Source organism: Alosa alosa, chromosome 23 (assembly GCF_017589495.1).
Source record: "Alosa alosa isolate M-15738 ecotype Scorff River chromosome 23, AALO_Geno_1.1, whole genome shotgun sequence".
Classification (NCBI taxonomy): domain Eukaryota; kingdom Metazoa; phylum Chordata; class Actinopteri; order Clupeiformes; family Clupeidae; genus Alosa; species Alosa alosa.
Window position 1 is genome coordinate 5,577,918 of NC_063211.1, and position 20,464 is coordinate 5,598,381.

Sequence of the window (20,464 nt, forward strand, 5' to 3'; positions counted from 1 at the left end):
CACTTTTTTGGAAGTCCATCAGGGCTAAGCACCCATGATCACTTCTAATGGATTTCTTAAGATGACCACCAGCTGCGATTCTGGCCGCCCCTCCCCACTCCTCACCCCGATGCCCCCTATAAAAGCCCAGACTCTTTGCAGCGTGAAGCCTGCTTTAAGAGGCACTTCCACAGGAAGACATCATTCACTTTCTATGAGGCCCTGTCTCCTCTCGGGTGAGGGGGGTCCTGATGGAAAGTGGTATTTATAGTCGGGCAGTGCCACGGACGACACGGCAGCCGCCTTGCAGATGGCTCTGATATACGAGCTGTCCTTAGTGATGGTTGGGATGGTGAAGTAATGTCATTAAGGCCCTGTCACACACTCTGGGGACTGGAGCCACTTAGAGAACACATCTATTGTAATAGGGTGTGTGTGTGTGTGTGTGTGTGTGTGTGTGTGTGTGTTTATATCTGTTCTGTATGCTGAGCACCACCCTTTGCAGGCAGCCAATATTTATATTTATGGGGAACATAATGCTATTTATATTTCTCAGCTTGCGTGACATGAAATTTGATCTGTTGCTAAATCACATGAAGGAAGGTCCATCTTTGGAATGATAAGCGGCCGTATCATATTAGAAACCAACCATATGTATTTACGGCAGACGTGCTGGTGAGATCTGTGTGTTACGGCTTCCTTCCCCCGATGCTCTTCACCCCTCTCAGCACCAGTTCACCACCATACATTACACACACACACACAGGTGGTTCCCACTCAGACACACACACACACACACACACAGGCTGGAGCATACAGAGATCATTCGGTGGGACTGTTTACCTTCAGGGCCAAGCAGTAGTCAGTCGGAGCCTTGTATTTGCTGCGGTAGTCCTGGCCGTAGTACACATTCACATGGTCCAGTTGCAGGAAACACACCAAATCCCTGGAAGCCTATGGACACACACACACACACACTTTAACACTGGCATTTTGCATGCATAGCAGCAAATCAAACTCTGCACACTGGGTGGCTCTATACCACCAGCAGGGGGAGTTGTTGCCAAGACTGTTAAAAAGCACCAGTTTAAAGGGAGTGACAGGGTGGTGCTGAGCTGAGCTAGACTACTGCTTCTGTGTGTGTGTGTGTGTGTGTGTGTGTGTGTGTGTGTGTGTGCAGGGGTGCCTGCAGGAATTAATGCTATGGTACGCACACCCTTCACCCCCCTCCACCCCCCGAAAAAAAAAAAAACACGCGTGGACAGTATTTGTCCGTTTCCCGGTTTTAGGTCCGTGCATTGCAAAAAAGTAGCCTACATAGCATAACAATATCCACATGCAATAATACAACAACAACATCTACAATGACCTATTCATTTGGACAACTTGATACAGCCCTATAGCTTAAGTTACCTTTAGTTTTGTTCTAGCGTACCGTGACGTCTGGCTTTAAAACAGCTGTAATGCAGTCTCGTTCTGACAAGCACACCAATTGCCTACCTTGTTCTTGCCCATCTGAAATAACTCCTCTAGCTTTGCTGGCTCCATCCTTTCTGTTTTCGTTGTTTAAACTTGTAAATATCCGTGATGAGTAGCCTATTGAGTTAGTGAATTAGCTGAACATTGTGTGCTGATAACCATATAGATAGCCGAGTAAAAGAAAACAAGTAGCCTTGTTGCGTGCCTGCGTGTGTATTCCGTCTCCTGCTCAAACAAAATGTGTGCGCGTTAATTTTGATAACGTGTTCACTAACTTTAAGTGATAGAAAATTGTAAATAACTGGATGGCATGCAGCTAATGGGATACTGTGCATAGTTGGGAAGGTATGGTGGGCCAATTTGGTGTGATCCACATTACACACACAAACAAGGGAAGCTTTCTCTCATTGTTGAGTAGCCTGATGGTACGCACAGTGCGTACGGACGTACACCTGCAGGCGCGCCTGTGTGTGTGTGTGTGTGTGTGTGTGTGTGTAAAGAGAGAGTGACAGGGTGGTGCTGAGCTAGACTACTGCATCTTCCTCTAGTCAGCTCCTCTAATCTGTCGTGTCGTCCACACAAGGTCAGGGGTCAATGACCGTGATGCAGCGCGACAGGAAACGATCCGTCATCACCAGCACAAACAGGAAATGCCTCAGAGGAGGGCGCACATGGCTCAAAGACATGAGGGAAAACTGCCAAGTACAACATTAACACACACACATGCACACGCAGACACAGGCATACACACACAGGCACACACACACAGACACATGCACGGCATGCACACACAGGCACACACAGACACAGGCACACAGACACATGCACACACAGGCACACACAGACACATGCACGCACACACAGGCACACACACACACAGGCACACAGACACATGCACGGCATGCACACACAGGCACACACAGACACATGCACGCACACACAGGCACACACACACACAGACACAGACAGGCACCCTCACTGTATCTCTGAGAACCTGACCTTGGCCTTGCCCTTAGGCACAAAGTAGATGCCGGATGCACGCAGCAGGAAGTAGCGTTTCTTCCAGGACTTTTTCCCATCGTCCTTTAGCCACAGCACACCCTCGATCTCGGGGACACAGACCGAGCTGCCGCAGAAACACTCCTGCACACACACAAACACACACACACAGAAACAGATTTATAACTCACCACATCCCAACAAAAGAAAAACCAACAGTCTTCATGAGATCGAGTGAGTATTACAGTAGAGTAGTGTGTGTGCATGTGCGTGTGCGTGTGTGTGTGTGTGTGTGCGCGCGCGCATGTGCATGTGTATGTGTGTGTGTTTCTCACCTCTAGCAGGGCCTCTTTGTTTCGGTCAGCCATCTCCGATGTCTCCTTCCTCCCCAGCAGGTAGTTCTGCAGACACAAGCAGTGTTCGCTATGCTTTTAATATGACACTACAATGATACTAGACTTTTAATATGACACTATAATATGACACTAGACTTTTAATATGACTCCACAAGCAGCAGCAGCAGCAGCAGCATCTCGCCACAACATTCTAACTGTTCTAAAGAGATATTGTAGTTACACTTTCCTCCTGTGCACACACACACACTCATGGCTGCGTTACAAAGCATTCATAAAACATAACACAAAGTCATACATAATTTCACAAACACACAACTGAATGTCGTATAAAGGGACTCCATCGTCAGTGTGTGTGTGTGTGTGTGTGTATGTGTAGGGTTTATAGGGCAGTGTGCCACATTCAGCCGGCTAAGTGAGTGCAAGCACACTCATGTCTAATGTATTAAACATCATTTTCATTCAAATGTCTGTAACCTGAATTCAGCCTAGACACACACACACACACACACACACACACACACACACACACACCATCTGTGTTAAATTGGCAGTGCCACAGGGAAGGGAGTAAAGTTGAAATGTTTGCTAGAGGGGGAAAAGTAGGCCATGTTAAGTGAAAAGAAGCTCTTGAGAGATGATGGTGGTGTGTGTGTGTGTGTGTGTGTGTGTGTGTGTGTGTATGTGTAGGACTTTGGTGTACCTGGGGGTTCTTGAACAGGGCGTACTTCTCAATGCGCTCTATGAACATGAGTTTGTTCTGACTGTCCCTGGTCCAGTTCAGAAGGTTCTCCACCAGGTTCTCATGGTCCTCGAAGATGCGCTCTGAATGTGGGACAGAGAGAGTGTCAATCAACAGCAACAATTTTTGACATCTGGTTTACTGTTTAATATGGAATTGGCAAGAATTCTTCATTCTTCATCCTCCAGACACAACCACTGGCCAGGAGGCCCAAAAAGTTCTAGTTTTGTTCCGTTGCTCCATAGAATTATCTGCCAAACCTATTGTCACTATATGGTTTTGGTGCAGTATTCTGTTTTACTCATGCTTAAAGAACAGTAGTATGTTTAGATGAGGAAGAATGAAGAACACTCTGAAAGGTGCACCATGTTTAAAGTGAAGCATGGCCATGTCCAGGTGATGCTCTAGGCCTAGTTGGCTTCCCCTGGCACTGATAATCAGCTGTATATAAAGGGCCAGGTACAGTCATTGAAATGTTTGGAAATCCTTGGAGAAAACATTACTGTCCATAGAAACCAATAGAAATGTTAAGTGAGTAAACTTGAGTCTATTGTCCATTAGAAATGGACTGAAATTGTGAGTGCTACCACAGCTGACGTCTGACTACCCATAACCTTAGCACTGGATTTTAACACTTTAACAAGTGTGATTTTATCAGTGCAAAAGACACTTTTTATGAAGGGTGGCAAGACTTTTGACCGTGTCAGTTTGACAGTATTCACGTCCCGCAGCATTTTGGAGATATTTTGTGTTGCATTTGGGGAAACCCATTGTTGTTTCAGTTGTGTTGAGCTATTGGAATGGTCCTGGTTTGTTTGTCTTCTCAAAAAAAAAAAACTCCAAAAGGTGTGTATATTTTGCTTGAAAACTAAAATTTCTAAAGGGGTAACAAGACTTTTGTCAGTGGCTGTGCGTGTGCCTGTGTCTGCCTGTTTTTGTGTGTGTGTTTGTGTGTGTGTGTGTGTGTGTCTGTGTGTGTGTGTGTGTGTGTGTGTGTGTGTGTTCCTCACCCATCTGCAGCTCCGGTATGGTCTCCACCAGGGCCCAGTCTGGGCTGTATCCGCAGTGCGACTTGTCCAGCAGGCTGTCCAGCACCTGCCGCACAGTCTGCCGCTCGTCCACCATCATGGTCTTGGAGCTCTCGTCCGACAAGTGCACCCGGATCACCAGCTGGTCAGTCAGAGAGGGGGGAGAGAGGGAACGGGGGGTTAGAGGATAAAGCCGTAACACTAAGAGGAAGATGGCACCAAAGCCCACCCCTAATGCCCCACTCCAATCATTTGCGGGAGGTCTCACGCCGCGCTGACTGCCCATAAGAGAGAGTGACCAGTAAATCCTGTTTTTCGGCCATCATGGGGTTCTGCTGGTGGCGGGTGTTTTTATTATTTTTTTTGGTGTTCGACAGGATTTGTGTGGCGGTGGTGACCTCCCTAACCCTTGAATGAGACTCGCTGGTCAACATCTCCCCTCCTCTTAGCGCTAATCTCCTCACACGGTCAGCGCTGATCAACGCCTGGCCAGCAGAGTGCCAATGAGCCGGCTGGCACGCTGAGCCAACACACTGACCCACATCCAGCTGGTACACAGCTTTCACCCCTCATTCCCTCCATCCATAGCCTGACGAGCCAGACCCACATTAAAATGTAGGGTCTGGGCACTCACCGTTCGCAGTGCTCAGTCCGAGGGGCTGGATAATCGATTGTCTTTCAAATTCCCTCTGCACGCAATAGGACAGCGCTGAGTCCCATGCGTTTTCCCACCAGCGGAGCTAGTTGGCTAGAAGCTAGTTCAAACTTTTGCCAATTTAAAAAAAGCTTAACTCGTGTCACACAGTTCACCAACAGCAACATCCATCTTCTTTGTTTTCAAGTAGCAGGGAATTCAAGCCAAACCGTTGCAACCGTTGCCATCAATCATTATGTTAAGCCCGCCTAACGACTCTATACACGATTTGATTGGCCTGATAGAAGTTTAATTTTTCGAGCTCACAAGCTAACGGAGAGCTGCTGCTAGGGTGCGTCTAGATTTCTAGGATAATCCCTCCACCCATCCTTCCAGTAGTAGTAGTAGTAGTTGTACCAGTAGTAGTAGTAATAGCAGTAGTAGTAGTAGTAGTAGTAGTAATAATAGCAGCAGTAGTAGTAGTAGTAATAGCAGTAGTAGTAGTAGTAGTAGTAGTAGTAATAATAGCAGCAGTAGTAGTAGTAGTAGTAGTAGTAGTAGTAGTAGTAGTAGTAGTAGTAATAATAGCAGCAGTAGTAGTAGTAGTAGTAGTAGTAGTAGTAGTAGTAGTAGTAGTAGTAGTAGTAGTAATAATAGCAGTAGTAGTAGTAGTAGTAGTAGTAGTAGTAGTAGTAGTAGTAGTAGTAGTAGTAGTAGTAGTAGTAGTAGTAGTAGTAATATCTTTATTTAATTCTGGGAAAGGTCATTGAGGGAAGCCCTCATTTACAAGGAAGCCACGATTACATGGTCACAAATGAAGCTATCCATCCATCCATCCATCCTATCCATCCCATCCATCCATCCTATCCATCCCATCCCATCCCATCCATCCATCCATCCCATCCCATCCATCCTATCCATCCATCCTCACATTGCAAAGGCTGTCTATGCGTTAAAGGAAGAACTCACAGATGAAGAAAAAGAAAAGAAAGGAGAGACAGACCACTCATGGGGCTGGTTATCAGGACCACTCATGGGCCTGGTTATCAGGACCACTCATGGGGCTGGTTATCAGGACCACTCACGGGGCTGGTTATCAGGACCACTCACGGGGCTGGTTATCAGGACCACTCACGGGGCTGGTTATCAGGACCACTCACGGGGCTGGTTATCAGGACCACTCACGGGGCTGGTTATCAGGACCACTCACGGGCCTGGTTATCAGGACCACTCACGGGGCTGGTTATCAGGACCACTCATGGGCCTGGTTATCAGGACCACTCATGGGGCTGGTTATCAGGACCACTCACGGGGCTGGTTATCAGGACCACTCATGGGCCTGGTTATCAGGACCAATGACCACTCACGGGCCTGGTTATCAGGACCACTCATGGGGCTGGTTATCAGGACCACTCATGGGGCTGGTTATCAGGACCAATGACCACTCACGGGCCTGGTTATCAGGACCACTCATGGGGCTGGTTATCAGGACCACTCATGGGGCTGGTTATCAGGACCACTCATGGGCCTGGTTATCAGGACCACTCATGGGCCTGGTTATCAGGACCAATGACCACTCATGGGCCTGGTTATCAGGACCAATGACCACTCATGGGGCTGGTTATCAGGACCACTCACGGGGCTGGTTATCAGGACCACTCATGGGGCTGGTTATCAGGACCACTCATGGGCCTGGTTATCAGGACCAATGACCACTCATGGGCCTGGTTATCAGGACCAATGACCACTCACGGGCCTGGTTATCAGGACCAATGACCACTCACGGGGCTGGTTATCAGGACCACTCACGGGGCTGGTTATCAGGACCACTCACGGGGCTGGTTATCAGGACCACTCATGGGGCTGGTTATCAGGACCACTCATGGGCCTGGTTATCAGGACCAATGACCACTCATGGGCCTGGTTATCAGGACCAATGACCACCAATGGCCTGGTTATCAGGACCAATGACCACCACGGGGCTGGTTATCAGGACCAATGACCACTCACGGGGCTGGTTATCAGGACCACTCACGGGGCTGGTTATCAGGACCACTCATGGGGCTGGTTATCAGGACCAATGACCACTCATGGGGCTGGTTATCAGGACCAATGACCAATCACGGGGCTGGTTATCAGGACCAATGACCACTCATGGGAGATGACCAATCTATACACATGATCTAGACAGGGGATAAGTGGACTCGGCCTGGCTGGCGGGCTGCTGGCTATCAGCATGTTTGTGTTGGAGTTTAAACTAAACGTGTTCTGCTGTCGGAGCCCCATGAGTGAGTGGACGCACAGTGCGGCGTGCCGTGGTAGCCAGTGGCAGCAGGAGCTATGAGAGCGGCTCTCGCTCTCGGCTCTCCATTTCACACAGGGCTTGCCGTCCTCCGCAGAGGCCAATCTGTTTTGAAAAGGCAGATTAGTGGATGGTCACGCTTGGGGTCCTGAGAGAACGCCGATGATCTGTGTGCACGTGGCGCACCCTGCTAGTCTAACTCCACATGTGGAGAGTGCTTTTACACCTCATCGTGTGAAAGAGACAGAGATAAACACACACACACACAGCTTTTCTTACAGTTTGTACTGTGCATGTTTTTGTCTAGAATAAAATACTCAATCTGAATCTGATGAAATCTTCACGCCTTTTATCTCTCTCTAAGTACTCTGCTTTTTAGTTTACAGCAATGATTAAATAAGCACAAATCTCCTACTTTCCTCACAAACAAACACACACACACACCCATAATGATTTATTATTCATTTAGCTGCTACTAGACGACTGCACACTAACAAGTGCTCCACTTTTCTCCAGTATCGTTCTCTAACAGCCCGACTTTCATCGTGACCGGCCTCAGTGACGTCTCTGTGTGTGTTTGTGTGTGTGTGTCTGTATCTGTGTCTGTGTGTGTGTGTCTGGGGACGCTGGTGGCTGAGCTTTGTGTGGAGGGCTGATGCCCGAAGAGAGACGGCTCCTATTGTTCCCAGAGAGAGAGAGAGAGAGAGTGAGAGAAAGAGAGAGAGTAAAAGAGAAAGAGATAGAATGAAAGAGAGAAAGAGAGTGAGAGAGAGAGAAGAGAAAGAGATAGAATAAAAGAATGAAAGAGAGAGTGAGAGATAGATAGAGAGAAGAGATCTAGTGAAGGAGAGAGTGAGACAGAGAAAGAGCTTGAAAGTGGAAGAGAGAGAGTGAGAGAGAGAGATAGAGTGAAAGAGGGAGAGAAAGAAAGAAAGCAAGTGAGAGAGAGAGAGAGAGAGAGAGAGTGTGAGAGAGAGTGTGAGAGAGAGTGTGAGAGAGAGAGAGTGTGTGTGTGTGTGTGTGTGTGTGTGTGTGGGAGTGAGTGAGTGAGTGAGTGAGTGAGTGAGTGAGGAGGAGGAGGAGTGAGGAGTGAGTGGAGGTGAGTGAGTGAGTGAGTGAGTGAGTGAGTGAGTGAGTGAGTGAGTGAGTGAGTGAGTGAGTGAGTGAGTGAGTGAGTGAGAGAGAGAGGACACAAACATGCCCAAGCGTCCCCACAGGCAGCAGGGGCGCAGCCCCAGCACATCCACACACTAATCTGCCGCAACTTCAGCCCCGTTAAGTCTTTTGCAGCGTCTTTTATTGCCCCTCAGACACTAAATCCCCCCAAATGCGATAGGAACGTGCCTGTAGAGGCACGCGTGCATACAGTATGTACACACGCACGCACGCACGCACGCACGCACGCACGCACGCACGCACGCACGCACGCACGCACGCACACACGCACACACGCACACACGCACACACGCACACACACCACACACGCACACACTCTGCAGTGACCTATTTTCTGCTGTGTGCACGCCGGATCTCTTGTCTCAGTAGAGTGTGTGAGGAGAGTAGGCATGCTGTGCCTACACATCTGCAGACAGGGTGTGTGTGTGTGTGTGTGTGTGTGTGTACACACACTCACCTTTTTCACCTGAGCCTCTTTGATCTTTTCCAGTGCCACACGGATCTTCTCTGCCTTTAGTTTGGCAGCTTGCTCCTCCTACACACACACACACACACACAGGCAGCGTTAACACACAAAGCATCCTCCATGGGAAAACACATTTGGCACATACACACTGTCAGTGCATTAGCAAACAAAGACAAGCAACACCGTGCCCTACAACACACACACAGACAATCAACAAACACAAACCCGATATGACAAACACACAAATAAACAAACAAACAAACAAAGACAAATACAAGAAGGACAGTACCAAAAAATAAAATGACCAAACCACCACATTCCACACACCCTTAAAAAACAAAAACCTTATACACAGTGCTCAACCAGCAGGAGAACGGCATGAATGGACCATCAATGAACAGGTGGACGCCCCCCCCCCCTTACCTGTGCCTTCCAGCATGCGGTCATCATCTTTGCACCAGAACGATGGCCCTCTACAGCACAGTCGGTCACGTTTCAACTCACTACCCAAACGTACGCACTACGCATCCACAGTCCCCTCAGAAGATGGCTGTTCATTCCTTCCCAAGAACTCTATGACACCAGGCGTATTCACACTCACACACAGACAGACACACACACACACACACACACACACACACGCGCGCGCACACACTCAACAATGAGACCACGTCTATTCCCCCAGACACCCAAATGGGCACAGAGGCAGAAATCTGCGCGGTTCTCCGGGGGCGCTAGTCAAAGAGAGAGCTCTCCAAAAGGTCCTGGCACCAACGCGGACCTCGGAACACCATGGGCTTCAGAGGTGTGAAGGGAGATTTGCCCGTAAACGTCTGGGTGGGTGTCGCGGTCCCTCTTCTTGCTGTCCAGAGAGGTTTGAGTGGAACGCATCAAAACGGCACTCACAGAAAGATGGCAGAACAGGTGCTGCTCTCAGCGGTCCTCAAGCCTGTGCTCCTGCTCACTGATCAGCTAGAACGCAGAACAGCAGAACAGGACAGATGCTGGGCTACCAACACCGGCCTCCTTCAATGAAAATCTGTCCTCCACGCTCACGCTCTCTCTCTCTCTCTCACACACACACACACACACACTTTCCCCTACCAAACACACACAGAGACACACACAGCTGCATGGCTCTGGGAATGTAGCCAATCATAGGGCTTAATCCCCCCACACACAAACAGTGGGAAACCCTGCTGGTAGCAGAGACAGGGACCCTCTTTCCCCACCTAGAACCAATCAGGGGATGCCCTCTCTGCCCAGCATCCAATCAGAATATGACATCACTATCAAGCGTCCAACCAGATGACCCATTTTCCCCCTTGGCCAGAGGGGTGCGGGAGGGGTCTGTGGTGTTTTGGCATGAACAGACTGGGGCAACTGGAGGGGGCATTTCTTGAATGGGGGGTGTGTTGGTGTTCAGAGCCCACATGCCTGATCTGTAGTTACTGAGGCACAGGATATACAGTACTCACTATGTGAGAGTGATCCCCTCCACACAGTCACTCATACACACACACACACACACACCCTCAATAGTGTATCAGAGCACAATAGACTGTACTTCAGCGCTAATGTGTGAGACGTTGGGTGCAGGTCTCCGTGATTTGGAGCTAAAGTATCCTGTGTGTGTGTGTGTGTGTGTGTTCCATCAGCACGTCTCGTCTCCTCTCTGTGCTGAGCCCAAGGCTCCTTCATTGTCAGAAAAAAAGAAAATGGAAGTGAGACAGCCAGCGGAACAGTGCTGGTGCCTCCTATAGAAAAGCCCGGATTCCCTTTGAAGTCTTGTTCTCACCCTCCTCACACACACACACACACACAGACTTTCTTGCTCACTGCTCTCTCTCAGCCAATCTGTGCTCAGATTTCCAGGCAGCCAGAGTAGGTCAAAAACTGAAAGAATGTATCTGTGGCTTTCTGAACTGAGACAACTTCTCTCCAGCTTTTCACAAGCTGTGCTGTGCATTATAACTAGCAGCAGTCTTTTGACTGTCAGGCGCGCTGTGTTTTAAGAGCGCATACACAGCTATATGACTGCTGCTCTAATGACTGTGTGGCTCCTCTAAGTGACAGGCTATGCATTTGGCCTTGTGTCCTGTCATTACAAACAAAGTATACAGATTTTTGGAGCAATGCATTCATTCATCCCATATGTGTGCTCCCACTTGACTGCCTCACCCTTAAACGGTGTGGGTTTTTGAACATTCTAACATAAGATTCTGTTCCGCAACAATTGAAGGTTCTAAAATTCCATGTTGAATTCAATGAACCCAGATTATCTTTAGAACGTTCATTTACCAACATTCCCGTCACACCGGTGTGAAAGTACACCTTTAAAAACAGTTCCACCAGAGGCTGAATTCAAGCTTCTTAGGTTAGCCACACACATAACATGCTGACTCTAGTGGATACAATATCTGCAAACTCAAACGGTACTCATTCCCACAGATCTGAGCTGCTTTGGAATCCTCCTCCAAAGCCAGCCATGAGTAGGTCACATGGGAATTAGAGTTTAATTACACTCCCATGCATATTAAAAATTGCTCACTGCATATATTAGCGGCCTTCTGCCCAATCAGTGGGGCTCCTTTGTCTTGAGCTAATGGCTGCTGATAGGCGAACATATTTGATTAGGATGCCAACACTAATAGTATTATTAGCCACTTAATCTGGGATTGAGCATTTGGTGCAGTTTGGTGTCTCCTACACATGGCTGTAGCTACCAATACTCTTCGCCGTGCTGTAAGTCATTTGTCTGCTAGTGCTACACACACACGCACGCACACACACGCACACAGACACACACACACACCTAACTTGACCAAACAATACTTTGTTAAACTGAAATAATGAAATTGTGAAGACAAAAAAATGTGTTGTTTCTAACGTTTATAAATGCTGATAACTAGAAAGTCAGATATAGGGGAGGGGGGCCCTGACCTGCTGTGAGAGCTCAGCTTATGAACCAATCATATTAGTCTGGCAAAATACAAATGCGGATTAAAACTCAGTAATGTGTCGGGGTGTGTGTGTGTGTGTGTGTGTGTGTGTGTGTACAGTGGCAGCTAAACAAAAGCACTCTGACTAACTGGCATGGCAATAAGCATAAATCTGTGACCTAAAATCAGTGTGTGTTCGGCCTTTCACACATTCACAAATGGACAGTTACACTGACAGATGCAAGAATCCCCACCCTGGAAAAAAATGAACAGCCATTTTCCAAAAGAAATGTTCGCACAAAATAATGTTGCCCCATTCCATAAAGAAATATGCCATGTTCAAAACCTACATCTCCTGCTGGTGTTCTTAATCAGGACAGACAGACTACATATCCCAGAAGCCCCTTGTCAGAACCAGGGAAACATCTGAAAGCAGACTGACATGCAGGCATGATTCAATCCCCTTACTGTGTACAGCAATGGGGTTAAAACACACCAAACACAGAGGTTATGGAGACCAGTGACACAGACACACACACACAGCTTACTGTGTAGCAATGGGGTTAAAACACACTGAACACAAAGGTTATGGAGACAAGCGACACACACACACAGGCACAAACAACATATTCCACAAACCAAAAATGGTAAAAAAAAATAACTAAATGTAAAGTACATTTTTAATATAGCAGCATTGAGCAAAAAAAAGGAGCCAGTGGGGTTTTCAAAGCTCTTCTGGACGAGCACTCATAAAAGAAGAACAAGTTCTACAGAGAAGACAGCATTTATTTGGAGATCTGGCAAGGCCAATCAGCATAAAACACACTGAAGGGGCTTTCCTGCACCAAGGCACAAACAACATATTCCACAAACCAAAAATGGTAAAAAAATAACTAAATGTAAAGTACATTTTTAATATAGCAGCATTGAGCAAAAAAAAGGAGCCAGTGAAACGAGAAAGCTGTACGTTTTCAAAGGCTCTTCTGGAACGAGAGCACTCATAAAGAAGAGACAAGTTCTACAGAGAAGACAGCATATTGGACTTGGACACAACTAAACAAAAAAAACAGAAATCTGGCAAAGAGGAAGGTGTGGTTATGAATCTAGAGTCAAAGAAATCAGCCAATCAGCATGCAGACAGCAGGAAGCAACAGTGGGCGTCACCTTGGTCAGCAGGTGAGAGGGCTTTCCTGCAATGCTTTTCAGAATCAGAGACGTTTCTTTGTCCAGATACGAGTGCTTGGTGCAGAAGAGAAAGAAGACAATCAGTGCAATGATTTTTGAAAATGATTTCTGAATGTACACAAACGAGATATTGGATTTTTGTTTAGAAGAGTGGAAGCGGAAAACAGCATTGATTGTGATCGTTAATTTGGCAGTCAAGGAGAAGATCCCCGATCCACTCAAACACTTTTCAAAAGCATCAAACTCGTACCTTACATCAGCATAACATGGCTCTACCTTTCCCCATTTCGAGGGACAGGCTACTGTATAGGTTTGTTTATGGTTTGTGGTTCCTAGTTAGTGAAGATTCATGACTATGCTAGTTTTTAGGTCACCTTCACAACTCTTGCTGATAATTACCAAGAGGGAAGGCTCACCAAAGATTTGTCCCCCTAACACCCTCTCTCTCTCTCTGTCTTTCTCACACACACACACACACACACACATTAAAAAGTTACATATGTAAAGCTCCTTTTTAAGTCCCAGCCTGAGCCAAACTCCAGGGGGTATGTGTGTGTTTATATGAAAACATGCACATTTGCACACACACACACACACACACACACACACACACACACACACACACACACACACACACACACACAACCTTTCCCCTCCCCACACACACACACACACACACACACTTACAGTGCCCAGATCCAACAAATCCACCTCCCCATTCTGGGATGTAAAGTCCAGATGCCGTCTGGAGACCCCCCGTGCAGGCCTACCATTGGCCCTTCGCTGTGATGCATGCTGGGTAATAATTTGTGCAGGTGGCTGAGACAGACAGGCAAGTGAACAAGCAGGCAGGTGGACCGAGAGGGGGTCAGTGGGGTGGACGGCGTTTCATCATGCAGAGACAGTGTAGAGAACGCAGAACACAGTAGTCAGAACCACATTAGAATCCATCATGCAGTGTAGAGAACGCAGAACACAGTAGTCAGAACCACATTAGAATCCATCATGCAGTGTAGAGAACGCAGAACACAGTAGTCAGAACCACATCAGAATCCATCATGCAGACACAGTGTAGAGAACGCAGAACACAGTACAGTCAGAACCACATCAGAATCCATCATGCAGTGTAGAGAACGCAGAACACAGTAGTCAGAACCACATCAGAATCCATCATGCAGGTAACTCCAGGCAACAGCCACTCAAACAAACAAATAAACAAACATCACCAAAACAAATCATTTGCAATTCGTGAGATTCTGGAAATAATCTTAACATGTACAAGGAGCTGTGTTTGAAGTATCAGTCTTCCCAGTCACACTTACATGCAATGCAGTAGATGGGGTTAAGTTAACAAAAGTGCGCGCACACACACACACACACACACACACAAACACACGACATAGATGTAAACAATTGTGTGGTGGCCCATTGTCACTCATCAGGCTCATTATTTGGACTATTATGTTTTCGCTGGCAGCACGGCTCCAGACTCCTCCATCAGTGGGCCCCATATCTCATGTTTAATAACCGTGTGGAACGTGAGTCCTCGGTCGCTCGGCGCTGACAAAGGCCACGGTTCCCCTGAGTAATCTGAGCACACTTAAAACAAATGGATATGACTGTTCTGCTTGGTGAATGGTGAGTCAGCTTTATCAGAACTATCTCATCTGACCCCAGTGAACCTGTCATCCTCTTACACACAGACCACAACATACAAACACACACACACACACACAAAACTCTGCAGCCAACTACTCCCACCCCTTAGGCTATAGCCTACAGAGTAACAGGAGCCAGGGTGGGAAGGGTGGAGTGTGTGTGTGTGTGTGTGTGTGTGTGTGAGAGAAAGAGAGCTCAGACTACTACTTAACATAAACCACTTTGTTTCCATCTACATCTGAATAAACATTGACATGTTTGAATTAATCATTTAGGTGACTCTGTCTGGGAGTCATTTAGTCCTGACTGTACTCGCTGCTGAACAACACTTTAACCATCACTTAGCCTCATCATTAAACTCTGTACAACTCTGAATACTGTGAAGGTCTTCTTCTTGTGCTTTGATATGACTAATCTGATTTAGACAACGTTCAATCACTCTTCTGTGCTGTGCTCCAAAAACTCCAAAAAAAAATTCACACATAAAAACACAAATCCTTAAGTAAAGACGAACTACAGAACTAGAGAATGAATTCAGGGAGAAGGAGGGAGAGAGAATGTGTAAAGAGAGAGAGAGGGGGTTTAGAGAGGGAGAGAGAGAGTTTAAAAGAGGGAGAGAAGGAGGGAGAGAGAGGGTTTAAAGAGAGAGAGAGGGTTTAGAGAGGGAGAGAGGGTTTAGAGAGGGAGAGGGTTTCCTTGTTTATTTCAATACTCAAATTCTCCCTCCCACACACTTGAGAGACACAGCTGATGGGGCCTATTCACCGTTTCAAGAGTCCAGCAGATGTGGTCCTTACCTCAGTGCTGGACTGGCCCGGTGTGCCCTGTGAGGTGGGGGCCCCGGGAGCCTCGTCCTTCTCCGGACCCCCCCGTGGGCCCTTCTCCATGTCCAGCGAATCCATGCTGGAGGCCGAGGCGCTGGAACGCGAGGAGTGTCCGGCCGAGCGGCCGCCCTGCTCGCTGCCCCCTCCCACGGACCCCGTGCGGCGGTGCTGTGGCGGCGGCTGCTGGGGGGGCAGCGAGGAGGCCGAGGGCCGGCGCGTGGCAGCGGTGGCGTTGGTGGCGGTGGTGGACGAGGAGCAGGAGGACGAGGAGGAGCAGGACGAGGTGGTGGAGGACGTCTGGCGCGCCGCCTCGTCCATGCTGAGCGAGGCCTTCTCCAGTTGCGCCGTGATGTCGTCCAGCGACAGGTTGGAGGCTAGCGGGCGGCCCTGCCGGACCGAGCCGGCGGGAGACGCCCGCGTGCTGCTGCTGGTGCTGCCGCCGCTGCTGCCGCCTCCTCCTCCTCCCCCGCTGCCCGTGGTCGCCACGGAGATGCCCACTCCACGCCCGCCAGCCTTCTGCCTCGTGGAGGAGGCGCGCGAGGAGCCGGGCTTGCCGATGGTGCTCAGCTCGTTCTCGATGGTGCAGAGGTCGGCCATCAGGGCGTCCAGGTCCACGGGCTCGCCCTGGTTCAGCGCCTCTGAGGGGACGGGACGGGACAAAAGGGTCAGGCTCAAACACACACTCAAAACCACACAACATAAAAAAATACCCCTACCCAAACACACACTCAAGGTCCAAACACAAGGCTCAAGGCTCACACACACATTCAAAGATTAGATTAGATTCAACTTTATTGTCATTGTGCCGAGTACAAGTACAGAGACAACGAAATGCAGTTTGCGTCTAACCAGAAGTGCAAAAAAGCAGAAAAGTGCAATGTGATGTACAAAGTATAGGCAGATGGTGCATCATAAACAGTAAAAGATATATAGTGCAGTGTAGAAAGTAGCATACAGTTAAGAAAGACTCAAAGTCACACACACTCAGAAACACATGTGAACATGATGTACATAAATATCCCTACCCAAACACACACACACACACACTTTACCGAATTACACAAGATATTTATAAAAAGCGTTCTGGTAAAAGCTCACACACCGTTGATGTTGTACATGGAGAAGCGGTACGAGAAGTTGGCCAGGTTAGTCTCCTGTCTGAGGGGAGCATTCTGGATCTTCTGCGGCCGGCCATCGTCCAGGCTCTGAATATGTAAGAGTGTTTGTGTGTGTGTGTGTGTGTGTGTGTGTGTGTGTGTGTGTGTGTGTGTGTGTGTGTGTGTGTGTGTTATGGACAGAGACAGAGAGAGGGACGTTAAATACAGAACTGTGGTGCTGGTGTCATGTTTCTTCAGAGGGGTGCAGGCAGAGGAGATTGCCTGGGAACCTCCTAGGAGACTTCCTAAGGTCTCCTCTGCATTGTATCTTGAATGTTCTTCCTCATTTGTGTGCTAAATGAATAAATGGAGCATGTAACCTGTAATGACGGATCAGCAGGGCCAACCTGTGTCAGCTTGTCCAGCTCCCCCAGCCAGGCCCCGAACATCTTGTCCAGGTCCTGGTCTTCCTTATCGCTGTCCTCCTCCGCAGCATGGTCCAACTCATCATCAGACACCTGCTCCATCTGAAACAACACAGACAATCCACCGTCATCATCATCATCATCATCATCAACAGACACCTGCTCCATCTGAAACACAGACAATCCACCTTCAACATCATCATCATCATCAACAGACACCTGCTCCATCTGAAACAACACAGACAATCCACCGTCATTATCACCTTCAACATCATCATCATCATCATCATCATCATCATCATCAACATCAACATCAACAGACACCTGCTCCATCTGAAACAACACAGACAATCCACCGTCATTGTCACCTTCATCACTACAATCCTAATCATCATCATCATCATCATCATCATCATAACCCTTGCTCACTACCACATGTATACAGACACCACTGTCTTCACAGTGAAAAAGCTTATCACACCTATCACATTAGCCTCCTCCTCATCCAGCACTCATAGCCACTCAGCCAAATATCCACATATCTCTTATTCAACTCCACTTGTTATTATTCAATAGAGAAATGGATGTCCAGCAGTCAGGGGCTGCTCTAGATCCTCACCTATGTGTGCTGGCTCGTCCTTGCAGAGACCAGCTGTTCTAGCCTGCTCTGCTGCGCTACGCTAGTTCATGGGGACAGCATGATGGCACTATTTAAGACTGTTTGAGATCACTGTGCAGACCAAGAGCAGAGGCACTCAGAGATGAGAGGAGAAGGGGGGGGGGGGTGCATGAGATCTGAGCCCAATGGATCAGTCTGCACTCTGCAGCAACACCCACATGGCCTTATCACGACTCCCACCGTAACCATGGGAACATGGCCGGGCTGGTTCCGCTACACCAAAGCAGGTCTCAGATACGTGCACACGCTCATTTTGCTCTCTCTCTCTCTCTCTCTCTCTTTCTCTTTCATTCTCTCTCTCTCTCTCTCTCTCTTTCATTCTCTCTCTCTCTCTCTCTCTCTCTCTCTCTCTCTCTCTCTCTCTCTCTCTCTTTCTCTTTCATTGTCATCACTCTAGGTGCTGTCACCATTTCGGCAGTTGCCCTGGTAACACCCGAGCCATGAAATGTGGTTGCCATGGCAATCGCCAAGGTGTTTTCTAATTCGAGGGCAGAGTTGGCTTTTGCACCGCTCTCCCACTCTCCCGTAAGTGTGAGGTACGTCTCCACCCTAAGATTTGGATGGTTGCTATGGAAACCTTCCGCTGTGCACAAACACATGAAGAAGTGGCCGTGACTAGTGGCTCAGGATGGATGACCACAGCGTACTGGTTAACAAACCTCTCCCTCACAACCTACAACAAGTGGCCGCAAGCGCCTAAATTATCTGTACAAAAATATCTCCACGCTGTACCAACAAAGTCAGTATTATTTTTTAAATGCCAAAGTACAGCTGGATCAATCTGAACATAATGAGTGTGTGCTCTGAGACTGACGGCTGTTCTGCGTGTAGCTAAGTAGGGTGGTCGAGACTGCACAGCAGTGGTGCAGTGTAGAGCTGAAGCAAAGCTGAATGCCAAGGAAACAGCACCATCTATTGGACACTACAGTTAACACATGTTGGATGCCCTCTTAAATCCAGTCTAAACAACAGCTGGCAGTGTGCGTGTGTACGCAAGTGTAAACTTAAGATGTACCAAATGTCCTCCAATAATGGCTGAGTGAAATCAAATAACACCAAATTAGATAACACACACACAGACACACACACAGACGCACACACAGACACACACACACAGAAAGCTAAAAGCTTTATGAAACGTTTATTTCACTTTAGATGTGTGTTGTGTTTGAGACCCTTTCTCTCTGTGCATGTGTGTGTGTTGTGATCCTTTCCCTCTGTGCATGTGTGTGTGTGTTGTGATCCTTTCTCTCTGTGCATGTGTGTGTGTTGTGATCCTTTCTCTCTGTGCATGTGTGTGTGTTGTGATCCTTTCCCTCTGTGCATGTGTGTGTGTTGTGATCCTTTCCCTCTGTGCATGTGTGTGTGTTGTGATCCTTTCTCTCTGTGCATGTGTGTGTGTGTGTGTTGTGATCCTTTCCCTCTGTGCATGTGTGTGTGTTGTGGTCCTTTCCCTCTGTGCATGTGTGTGTGTTGTGATCCTTTCTCTCTGTGCATGTGTGTGTGTGTGTGTTGTGATCCTTTCCCTCTGTGCATGTGTGTGTGTTGTGATCCTTTCCCTCTGTGCATGTGTGTGTGTTGTGATCCTTTCTCTCTGTGCATGTGTGTGTGTTGTGATCCTTTCTCTCTGTGCATGTGTGTGTTGTGATCCTTTCCCTCTATACATGTGCACGTGTGTATATCTGCCTGCGTTTGCATGCATGTATACAGATGCAACATCGGCAGCACTTATATCAGACTACTGCCAGTCAGTGGCTGGTCAGACCAGGACCACCTACACACACGTACACATAGCCACTCATACAAGCATACTTCCATGCACTCCCATCCACACTATTACGTACACATAGCCACTCATACAAGCATACTTCCATGCACTCCCATCCACACTATTACGTACACACACACACTGCAGTTGCAGTAATGTATGATGTTTTGTTTTCTTTCTTTACGGACTACTACGTACATTTATGCTTTGGCAATACAAATTGTGCCAATAAAGCTGAATTGAATTGGAGAGAGAGAGAGAGAGAGAGAGAGAGAGAGAGAGAGAGAGAGAGAGAGAGAGAGAGAGAGAGAGAGAGAGAGAGAGAGAGAGAGAGAGAGAGAGAGAGAGAGAGAGAGAGAGAGAGAGAGAGAGAGAGAGAGAGAGAGAGTGTGTTATGTTTGAAACTGTTGCTGTTGTCCATCATCTGGATTAAGAGCAGAGAGTGGAGGACTTGGTCCAACTCCACTCAGAGATAGTGTGCACCCCCACCCTAGGAAAACTTGCACACGCACACACTCACACACACAAACACAGAACACACACACACACAGAACACATGCTTCTGACTCCCCCACCCACACCAGTGAAGCAGCTGGACGAGTCTGTTCTGCTCAGGATAAGGAGTTGTCACATTCCACCTCACACACATGCTGCCCTCTTACAGTTACACAAACACAGGCAGCACTGTGAGTGCAAGTGCACGGGTGTGTGTGTGTGTGTGTGTGTG

General features: G+C 47.9%; 1 protein-coding gene across 1 annotated transcript in view; it reads right to left on the minus strand.

Annotated features, from left to right (window-relative positions):
- raph1b (Ras association (RalGDS/AF-6) and pleckstrin homology domains 1b) overlaps window positions 1-20,464 on the minus strand; it is a 48,037-nt gene that overhangs the window by 7,875 nt on the left and 19,698 nt on the right. The window contains exons 3-12 of the mRNA XM_048235658.1: window positions 17,273-17,392; window positions 16,871-16,973; window positions 15,742-16,406; window positions 13,265-13,339; window positions 9,150-9,227; window positions 4,563-4,722; window positions 3,514-3,635; window positions 2,793-2,858; window positions 2,458-2,601; window positions 823-933 (exon numbers count right to left, since the gene is read on the minus strand). Of these exons, the coding sequence (XP_048091615.1) occupies window positions 823-933; window positions 2,458-2,601; window positions 2,793-2,858; window positions 3,514-3,635; window positions 4,563-4,722; window positions 9,150-9,227; window positions 13,265-13,339; window positions 15,742-16,406; window positions 16,871-16,973; window positions 17,273-17,392 (1,644 nt within the window). The remainder of the gene's footprint in view (window positions 1-822; window positions 934-2,457; window positions 2,602-2,792; window positions 2,859-3,513; window positions 3,636-4,562; window positions 4,723-9,149; window positions 9,228-13,264; window positions 13,340-15,741; window positions 16,407-16,870; window positions 16,974-17,272; window positions 17,393-20,464) is intronic.